Source organism: Nicotiana sylvestris, chromosome 4 (assembly GCF_000393655.2).
Source record: "Nicotiana sylvestris chromosome 4, ASM39365v2, whole genome shotgun sequence".
Lineage (NCBI taxonomy): Eukaryota > Viridiplantae > Streptophyta > Magnoliopsida > Solanales > Solanaceae > Nicotiana > Nicotiana sylvestris.
Window position 1 is genome coordinate 142,856,967 of NC_091060.1, and position 11,304 is coordinate 142,868,270.

At 44.5% G+C, this 11,304-nt stretch overlaps 1 protein-coding gene across 1 annotated transcript; it reads right to left on the reverse strand.

Moving 5' to 3' along the window:
- Positions 1-790: 790 nt before the first annotated feature.
- On the reverse strand, positions 791-9,965 carry LOC138890273 (uncharacterized). Its single transcript, XM_070173646.1, has 3 exons — positions 9,908-9,965; positions 1,287-1,456; positions 791-1,099 (listed from the first exon to the last, which is right to left on the reverse strand). Exons 1-3 carry the CDS (start codon positions 9,963-9,965, stop codon positions 791-793), a joined length of 537 nt encoding a protein of 178 aa, XP_070029747.1.
- Between the last annotated feature and the right edge of the window lie 1,339 nt (positions 9,966-11,304).

An 11,304-nucleotide genomic window follows, 5' to 3' on the forward strand; every position in this document is an offset into this window, starting at 1 on the left:
TTATCAGGTACCTTGAAATATGCAAGCACAACTGTGAGAATGAAGCCATAGGGAATGGCATGAGACTTGGTGCCACTTATAACCCTATCAAGAAACTGGATTATAAATCTAGTCCAATTAATCTGTCTCCCACTATCCAAACACTCCATGAGGACCAAGTCCATAAAGCTTGCAATGTGCCTCCTTTCCTGCCTTGAAAGAACGCACTTGTTGACGAATTCAAACAACACTTTATGGGGTAGCATCATCACACTCTTGTACACAGTCTTAGGATCAATTTCCTCCTTATTGTCACCAAATTTTCTGGTAATGGCAAGGACAGTAGGAAGATTTTCTAAGCTTAGCCACTTGAGTTTTGTATAGTCATTGTACCCCTCAGCATGTATACCCAGAATTTCTCCCAACTCCGTCATATCATAAGATACTTGCTCTCATTTTACCATACTGGTAACCCTTCTATTTTTCACTGCAGCATTTGCCATAAACTCAACAATCTCATTCCTAGCCAACCTTCCATCCATTTGAAGGACCATTTCCTTCCAGCCTTGCAACTCCAATTTTTCCAAAAGCAACACCATTCCTTCCTCCTCCAAATCCCTAAGGAGTCTGCCCTTCAGAATTGTTCTCTTGCCAAATTGGCCAACTTGTCATTCTTAGTGTCTGAATCATCTTCTTCATCTCCACTCTATTCTTCTTCCTCAACAAGTTTCACTTGTTTTGCTTTCATAGCAGACCTGGTCCTTTTGCCAGGGTGGATGGTTCAGCAGACTTTGACTTTGTAATAGACTTCTTAGTGGAAGTCTTTGGCTTTCTTGGGTTTGGGAGTCAGAACCTCCACTTCTTCAGTCTCTTCTTTATCTCGAAGGACCAGGTCCATCTCATCAACATCAACAGGCTCACTCATCTTCTTCTTTCCCTTAGCAACTGCTTTTCTTCTACTTTCTTCCAAGGCTTTCTCCAGTTCTACATCACTCTGCTTTTTCTGGCTTCTTGTGGCTCTAACTCTTGTGAGAGGAGTTTCAACAGTAATAGAGGGGTCAGCCTTCCTTTTATTGTTTGCCCTAGCAGTGCCAGGAGTTTTAACCTTTGAACTCCCTCTCTTCTTTGGATTATAGCTTTAAGTCACTTTCTACAGTAGGTCTGCAAGGGTTTCCTCTACAGATGAACCAGGTTCATCTCCATTTTTTTTAGGGTTGAACAAGCCCTTCAGTGGCTTCACCAGACCCACTTCCCCCTGTTTTCTTGACACTCTCCTCTACTCTATTAGATTCCTCTTTTTAAACAACCATAGCACATGTGTCTTTGGTTAAACTCATAGGAGTGGGTAAAGAATCAACTACTTCTTTACCCTTTCCCCTCATAGCACTCCTAGCACCCTTGCTCTCTCTTTCTTTTCCCTTTCTATTTTTACCACCAACTTCTCCAGATTTTGTAGTCTCAACACCTACTATAGACCCTACTAGTTGATAAGTTAGGATTTTAACATGTTTTATGCCCCTACTTGCCTATGCTTTGATCATATATTATTACAAAATAATTCTAAAAGGCTCACAAGTTGTGCTTGATCACAGGTTTGATCGACAAAGTGACAAATGTCAAAGATCGACTCAAAAAGGAGTGAAACCTGGAAATATTAAGAAAAAAAGGCCAAGTGCGGACCGCGCAAAGTGGAATGCGGCCGCACTAGGTGGTTTAGAGAGTTGGTGAATCAGGACTAGAAGAAGCGCGGCTGTGGTACACATCTCGCGGTCCGCGGTGAAGGCTCCGCGGCCGCACTACTCTTTTGTGCGGTCCGCGGTCATGAGGTTCAGAGAGATTGAGTTTGCAAAGCTAGTGCCATGCGGTCCGCGGTCGTGGTTGCGCGGACCGCGCCAGCTCCCTCCGCGGCCGCGGTCCGTTCTACGCAGTCCGCGAAGTCCAAGTCCACAGAAGCAGGAGTGAGTCCAGTGTGGCAACGGTCCATTTAATGCGACCCACACTGATCCCGCAGGGGTATTTTTGTCCAGTTTTTCTAGCCTAGTATAAATAGAACATTTTATCATTTTTTAAGTAATCAGAGACATCAGTGGAAAGCTGCGCTCGTGAGAACATATTTTGTAGCCATTTTTGGCACTTTTGCTTTACATTTACGATAGATTCTTGTAATTTAATTTTAGAAATTAATTAATATGCTTAGTTCTTCTTCTATTTCTTCAATTTCTTTATCTAGCATGAGTAGCTAAACTCATTAGCTAGGGTTGTGGTTCAACCCTAGTGTGGGTAATTGATGGGTGTTGCCATCTAGTGTTAGATTGACTATGGGTGTTTGCTATTTGGGTTGATTTTATATTTTAATCTAGGATTGGTGGTTGCAAACACTGATTCAAGCTTTGTGGGTTTAACTCTTCTTGAGAAAGAGAGTCTATAACCCCAAAATTGACCCAACAAGGAATTAGGATGGACTCATGAGAAATGATAGCCCCAATTAATGGGTTAAACCTCAAGAGAGTAATTACCCTACTTGAACCCTAGTTGCTTGGTCTAATTTGCCTATCCATTTGGTCTCGAGAGAGTCAATTGGGCAAAGTCACTTTCTCTACCGAGAGGTGTGAGAGTGGGTAAAATTGTGCAACGGTTATAGCATAAGACCCAATTATGTCAATCGAACCTTAGTAACATCTACCCGTCAATTAGCCACCTAGGTAGTGTCACGACCCTAGTGCCCTTCTTCCCATTAGATACAACTTAGCAATATTCTCATAGCATAATTTAGTGTTAATCAATAGTTTTACAAAAATAGTTATCATTTGAAAATCCAAAAATGTTTGAAGTGACATTAGGAGTACAAACACATCTCTAGGATAGACAGACAATCCAACTCCACTACTAGCTCCCTGAGGAATTCGATCCCGACCTTCATATCGGGTAAAAGCTATTGCAACCCACTCTTCCTACCTTAGTGTATCATTGAGTTGGCAGTGATCACTTTTTGGCGTCGTTTCCGGAGAGCTTACGGTGTTGACTATCTATTTTTTAGTTTTGTGTTTTGCTTCTCTTTCCTTCTTGTTTACAAATTTTGTTTGTGTCGATCACTCAGGTACAAATGGATCTTAATGCAAATGACCCTCTCGACAAAGTGATAGCGGGGGAGGAGGTAGATGATCTAGAACAAGATGAGGTCTTACCTCAAGTTCCACGGAGGGGCCAAAATGCCAATATAAATGCAAATGAGAACAACAATATTCCAGACCCTCCTCCGCAACCGCCGAGAGTGGCTCCCAGAGTTTTATCAAATCAAGGATACACCAGTGCTATTGTGCCTCCCCGAATACGGGCGGGAAACTTTCAAATTACAAATGTTATGTTGACCTTGCTCGAGCAAAGAGGGTATTTCACGGGCACATCCGATCAAAATGCCTACAAGCACTTGAAGGGGTTCGTGGATACATGTTGGGGTAGCAAGCAGACAAACGTGTCCGAGGATGCATTGAGATTAAGGCTTTTCCCGTTCTCTCTTCGTGGTAAAGCATTGGATTGGTTAGAAAGGCTCCCTAATCATTCTATTACAACATGGGATGAATTGGCGGAAAAATTTATTGCCAAGTTCTTTTCTCCAAGTCATATGGTGGCTCTTTGGGATGAAATTCTAGCCTTCAAGCAAGAGCCAACAGAACCTTTGCATGAGATATGGGAAAGATATAGAATAATGGTGAAAGAGTGCCCTAATAACGACATGACCAAGGCTATGATTCAACAAACCTTTTATCGGGGCATCAACACCACGAATCAATACATTGTGAACCAATTGGCCGGAGGGAACTTTATGAAACTTTCTTACCAAGAGGCATGTGATGTACTTGATGAAATGGCCGACACCTCTTCAACATGGAAAAGCCGAGCAAATGTGCCCCAAGATGACCCTACGGTCATCCATTTGCACAAGGAATTGCACGATCATGGCCAAGCTATTCCCGAGCTTACAACAACTATGAATCAATTTGCAAAGGCGCAATTGCAACAAGTCCAAAACCCGCGTCAAGTCAATGCAATGGAAGGTGTTTCTATGTTAAAAGGGAGGCAAAGAGGGCAACATCCTCAAGGTAATTGTGGACAATATGGCAACAACAATAATGGTGGTGGTTATTCAAATGAGTGCTACGATGACCAAAGCGAAGAGGTCCAATATGTCAATAACTACCAAGGGAATAGAGGCAACTCTTAAAATCAACAATGGCGTCCTCAAGGAAATTGGGGGAATCAACAACAAGGCGGAGGTAATTGGAATGACAACAATCAACAACAAGGTGGTGGCAATTGGAATAATAACAACCAAAACAACAATTGGGGTAATCAAAACAACCAGGGGAATTGGAATGGTAATAACAATAATTGGGGCAACAATAACAATCAAGGAGGGTGGAACAATAGCGGGAACCAAGGAAACCGGGGGTAAGGCTTTCAAAGGCCCCCCATATACCAACAACCGAACAATCCACCCCCATTTCCTTCTCAAGGTCCGAGTTCCTCCGGGAGTGATATGGGGAGAATTGAAAGCATGTTAGAACAAATGATGAAAAAGAACCAAGATTCCGATGCCCAATTAGCTTCTCATAATACATATATTCGGAACTTGGATGTGCAATTAGGCCAAATCTCTCAAGCGTTGAATACTCGTCCCAAGGGTGCGCTACCGAGTGATACAGTAGTGAATCCGAAGGGTGGGAATAATAATCATGTGATGGCGGTTACAATAAGAAGTGGGAGAGGCGGTGATGTCAATGCCTCAAAGTAAAAGGAAATTATGGAAGAAGATGTTGAATTGCGGGATGATGATGTAGATTATTTATGACGTGGTTAATCAAAATGTGAACAATGATGTGCGGATTGATATTGATGATGAAGCCGAGGTAGAGACTCAAGATGTCGTGAACCTGTCTAGGGAACATATGATTGACATGCCCAAGCCGGTTGTACAAAAGACCAAGGCACCTTTGCCTAGGCCACCTCCACCTTATCCTCAACGGTTAGCAAAGTAAAAGAGTGACAATCAATTCAAAATGTTCATTGACATGATGAAGTGCCTCACAATCAATGTGCCTTTGGTGGAGGCGCTTGAGCAAATGCCGGGGTACGCTAAGTTCATGAAAGATTTGGTAACAAAGAAGAGGTCGATGGAGTGTGAAACAATTAAAATGACTCATCAAGTGAGTGCCATAGTGCATTCAATGGCACCCAAGCTTGAGGATCCCGGAGCTTTTACTATCCCCTGTACTATCGGAAGTACGGATTTTGCCAAGGCCCTTGTGACTTGGGGGCTAGCATAAATTTGATTCCGTACTCGGTCTTCAAGACTTTGGGAATTGGACAACCTCGACCCACCTCAACGAGACTTTAAATGGTGGATCGATCGATGAATCGACCTTTGGGCATAATCGATGATGTACTTGTCCGGGTGGATAAGTTTATACTGCCGACCGACTTTGTCATATTGGATTGTGAGGTGGACTTTGAAGTGCCGATTATTCTTGGTAGGCCTTTCCTAGCTACGGGGAGGGCATTGGTTGATGTTGAAGTGGGTGAGATGACTTTCCGAGTGGGGGATGAGAAGGTGGTATTCCATGTTTGCAAATCAATGAGACAACCCAATAGCACGGAGGTGTGTTCATTTGTGGACATTATCACAGCTGTGATAGTGGATGACACAAGTTCCATGATCCATGTTGAAGATCCCCTTGAGGCCGTGCTTCTTAATATGGATGTCAATGATGATGCTAGTAGAGTGGAGTGCGTGAATGCATTGCATGATATGGGTTCATATTCATATGAGCCTAAGAGGCTATCCTTGGATCTTGAAAACCGAAACTCCACCAACAAAGCCATCGATTGAGGAGCCACCAGTGTTGGAGTTGAAGCCACTTCCTCCACACCTCAAGTATGAATTCTTGGGTTCAAATTCTACTTTATCTGTTATTCTTTCTTCTTGCCTTACTAACATGCAGGTTGAGGCCACCTTGGCGGTTCTTCGAAAGCGGAAAAGGGCAATCGGATGGACTCTAGCTGATATTCGGGGAATATGCCCCGCATTTTGCATGCACAAAATCATCTTGGAGGAGGATGCAAATCCTTCCTTGGAGCATCAAAGAAGACTAAATGAGGCGATGCAAGAGGTGGTGAAGAAAGAGGTTATCAAGTGGTTAGATGCTGGGGTGGTTTATCCTATTTCTGACAGTTCGTGGACTTCTTCGGTGCAATGTGTGCCGAAAAAGGGTGGTATGACCGTGGTGACCAATGACAACAATGAGCTCATTCCCACTAGAACGGTTACTGGGTGGAGAGTTTGTATGGATTACTGGAAGCTGAACAAGGTGACTAGAAAATATCATTTCCCATTGCTATTCCTTGACCAAATGCTTGATCGTCTTGCGGGCCGGGCTTTTTATTGTTTTCTGGATGGTTACTCGGGGTACAATCAAATTCTAATTACCCTGGAGGACCAAGAGAAGACCACCTTTACATGTCCTTATGGCACATTCACTTTCTCTAGAATGCCATTTGGATTGTGTAATGCTCCGACGACCTTCCAACGTTGTATGATGGCTATTTTCACCGATATGGTGGAGGATATCTTGGAGGTCTTCATGGATGATGTCAGCGTTGTTGGGGATTCTTTTGAGGAGTGCTTGGTAAACTTGGATAGAATGTTGGCCCGATGTGAAGACACCAACCTTGTTCTCAATTGGGAAAAGTGCTATTTTATGGTAGAAGAAGGTATAGTACTGGGTCACAAGATCTCGAAGCGAGGAATTGAAGTTGATAAGGCCAAGATTGATGTTATTTCGAGGCTCCCTCCCCTACTTCTATCAAAGGGGTGAGGAGTTTCCTTGGGCACGCGGGTTTCTACCGGAGGTTCATAAAGGATTTTTCTAAAGTGGTACATCCGTTGTGCAAGTTGCTAGAGAAAGATGCAAAGTTCTTATTCGATGAGAGTTGTATAAACGCATTCGAGCTTCTTAAGCTCAAGTTGACTTCTACCCCCATCATTACCGCACCAAAGTGGAGATTGCCTTTTGAGCTCATGTGTGATGCTAGTGACATTGAGGTTGGAGCTGTTTTGGGCAAAAGAATCAACAAGATGTTTTATCCGGTGTACTATGCAAGCAAGACCATGAATGAGGCTCAAAGAAACTATACAGTCACCGAGAAAGAATTGTTGGCTATTGTGTTTGCTAAGGAAAAGTTTCGACCTTCCCTTATGGGGGCCAAAGTTATAGTGCACACCAATCACGCCGCCCTTAGGTATTTGATGACCAAGAAAGACTCCAAGGTGAGATTGATGAGATGGGTGTTACTTCTTCAAGAGTTTGATCAAGAAATTGTTGACCAGAAGGGTAGTGAGAATCAAGTGGCGGACCATTTGTCCTGTTTAGAAGAGGAGGGGAGGCCTTGTGATGGCCTTGAGATCAATGATTCATTTCCCGACGAACAACTCCTTGCGATGTCAATGAAGGATATGCCATGGTTTGCCGATGTTGCCAATTACCTTATGACCGGAATAATCCCGTGTGAGATCTCTTCTAACCAAAAGAAGAAGCTCAAGCGGGATAGTTTGGATTTCTATTGGGATGAGCCATACTTGTTCAAGATTTGCACGGATGGTGTGATTCGACGAGGTGTCCCGGAGGAGGAACAATTGGGTATTTTGGAGGCTTGCCATTCCTCTCCCTATGGTGGCCATCATGGCAGGGCGAGAACGGTTTCTAAAGTGTTTAGTTGCGGATTTTACTGGCCTACCTTGTTTAAAGATGCGTGCGATTTGGTGAAGAGATGTGATGAGTGCCAAAGAGCCGGCAGAATTTCTAAAAGGGATGAGATGCCCCTCAATACAATTCTCGAAGTGGATATTTTTTATGTTTGGGTAATCGATTTTATGGGTCCCTTTGTAAGCTCTTGTGGTAACACTTACATTCTCGTGGCGGTGGACTATGTCTCAAAATGGGTTGAAGCCGTGGCTTTGCCCAATAATGAAGCCCGGAGTGTTGTGGCATTTTTGAAAAAGAGTATCTTCACAAGGTTCGACACTCCTCGTGCTATCATCAGTGATAGGGGATCCCACTTTTGCAACAAGGCTTTCGACACATTGCTTTCTAAGTACGGTGTCAATCATAAGGTTTCGACCCCCTATCATCCTCAAGCTAGTGGCCAAGTGGAAGTCTCTAACAGAGAAATTAAGAGTATCCGATTGGTCGAAAAAGTTGGATGACGCTCCTTGGGCTTATCAGATGGCTTACAAAACTCCAATTGGTATGTCACCGTACCAGTTAGTGTTTGGGAAAACTTGTCATCTTTCGGTGGAATTAGAGCACAAGGCCATGTGGGCTTTGAGGAAGTTGAACTTAGAATGGGATGTTGCGGCAAATCTATGGGTTGAACAACTTAATGAGCTTGATGAGTTTAGATTCCATGCCTACTCTAGCTCGTCCTTGTACAAGGACAAAATGAAGTACCTTCACGACAAATATGCTCGGGGCAAGGAGTTCAAGGTTGGAGATATGGTTCTCTTGTTCAATTTCCGGTTACGTCTGTTTCCGGGTAAGCCCAAGTCAAAGTGGAGTGGGCCGTTTGAAGTTGTGTTCGTGACCCCATTTGCTGCTCTTGATCTAAAGAACAAGTATTCAGAGTCAATGGACATCGGGTCAAGCATTATCTTGGGAAATTTGATGATAGCCATGTGGTGGCACTTCTCCATCTAAAGTAATGTGCTGGCAACATACATCGTGCTGCGACGTTAAATCAGGCGCTGTGTGGGAGGAAACCCATGTCTTTTTCTTTTTGTTGTTTCTGTGTTTTTCTTAGTAGTGTAGATTTGATTTTTGAGCTAACTGATTGTGAGGTGTTGCAGGGATTAAGTTGATGCAGTGCAAAATAGCTTGAATAAAGTTGAACAGCCTCTGAAGGTTGCCAGTGTGGCCGTAGTGCACTTTGTGCGGGCCGCACTGGTGATGGTGAAACGTGGTACTCTCTGAAGTTTGCCACTGTGGATGCATTCTATTTAGTGCAGACCGCGGTGGACCTCCGCGACCGCGGTCTGTTTTGTGCGGACCGCGGAGGTTGCCTGCTCAAGCTTCATTTTAAACAAACCCAGCGCGGTCCGTGATCCGTGGTCGGTTTTGTGCGGCCGCGCTAGTAGGTAAGGTTGGGTCCCACTGTTTTTCTATAAATAGAGCCCAAGGGTCACAACTTACACTTTTCGAAATTTTAACACTCAGACCCCCTAAAAGCTACTGTTCACTCTCTCTTCTGATAGTAATTCTTGCTTAGCCTGATTAATTGCATCTCATCATCACAATCTGGTAACATTTCATCATCTTTCTTTGTTTTATATTATAATTTCATTTTGTTTTTCATTCCCAGTAGCTAGAGTCTCTTCTTCTTCCCTTTTTTATTTCATTTGTTAGCTTAGGAAAGTGTGATGGTTGGATATTGTGTGTTTAGATACCTTTGTGAACTGGGTAATGAGTAGGGACAAGTTAGGTGGAAAACTTGAACAAAAATAGCAAAAACTTAAACCCTAACTTAGTGCCTGTTCAAAGTACTCTCCGCGGCCTGCGGTCGCCTTTGTGCGGTCCGCGGTGCCCTGACGCGGTCCGCATTACCATTTTGCGCGAACCGCGGTGTTCAAGTGATTGAAAGTGAACCTATGCCCAGCACGGCCACATTGCACTTTGTGCGGTTCGCACTGGCACACCGCGACCGCAATCCCACTTTGTGCGGACCGCGGTGGGATGATTCAAAGAGGTGATTTTTTGGCCTTTGCCCCAATGCAGACCGTGGTCGCCTTTGCACGGTCCACGGTGCCCCTAGTGCGGCTGCACACTTGTTTGTACGGGCTGCGGTGCCATGTTCTGCAACTGTTTTTACAACATTTAACCTGCTGTCTGCAATTCAATTTCAAGGCTTGTTTCACTGCCTGTGCTGATACTAACCATGTTAGATGTGTATACTTACAGATAATGGTCAAACAACGAGGTATAGGCTCCAAACAACCCGACCGAGGTAATTCCTCCCGGGGAGGGAAGCAACAGATGGTAAAACTCACTCCCCAGGCTAGATAAAACATAAAGGACATGAGGAAAGCAATCAAAGCGGCTGATAGAGCCCTTGACACCTTGGGGAGTGAGTACGAGCCCTCCAGGGAGATCTCTTTAGATTCAGTCCCTCTATACATCCCATATCCGGAGAATGCCATACATATAGACACTCCCCCATCTTCCCCCGATGCTCGAGCCTCAATCAACATTTCTTCTAGGTCGTCTGAGGGTTCAGCGGCAGGTAGTGGGGATGAATGCTCTACCTCTCCCACAACATCAATATTTGGAGAGGGTGCTAGAGGTGATGAGGGAGATGGGGAGTTACTGAGGGTGGTGTGCCGCAGGTTGGGGGTGTTGACTGGACTAGGAATCCCGCTATTTGGGAGGATAGATTCGTCAGCCAGGTGGCATTCCACAAGTTTAGGGAATGGTGTCCGGCACGGAAATTGATTCTTGAGAGGAGTTTCATTGACAGAGACCTCCTACCCCTACACACCAATGTACATAGACAGTTTCAAGCTTGGGTGGGTTGGGAGTTCTTTAAAGATAATTGTATGAAGGCGAATGAGTATATGGTCAAGGAGTTCTATAGCAATGTGGCCCACATCTTGAAGGGCACTAAGGTTACCAAAGTGAGAAACAAAATTGTGGTATTTACCGGGAAGGCACTAAATGAATACCTAGGGTTCAATGAAGAAGATGAGGCCCTTTACAATGAAAAGTTGGCAATGGGCGAGGAGGTTCGTCCGTGGTTAGCTTCATACCTGGCAATCCCGGTTAGGGTTCCAGAGTGGTTGCAAGCAGGGTCCAAAATACTTCGGAGAACTTTCAACTTTGAGGCTAGAGGGTGGTTGACTTTTGTGTGTAGTCGGCTCGAACCCACTACCCATGATCAGACTATTCCACTTGCCCGGGCTGTTCTTGTTGCTTCTATTATGGCAGGATATCCTATCAACGTGGGCAATGTGATGTCCGCGTCATTTCTGTAGTGGGGGTTGAGCATGACTGGAACTACCTTTTTCCCAGCGCCTTCACTATGTATTTTCGGGACCTGGAGGTGGAGAAGAGACCTTTTGATGTAAAGGTCAAACCCGTGGCTCCGTTTTCATGGTACAGTTTGAAGGGGTCAGACAACCCCAAGGACAAAAATTACAAGCCGCCTGCTTCTGCCCCAACTGGCCAGTCTAAAGAGCTGGTTGCGCTAGAGCCTACTTCCATAGTTGCTGACATGCCTCCC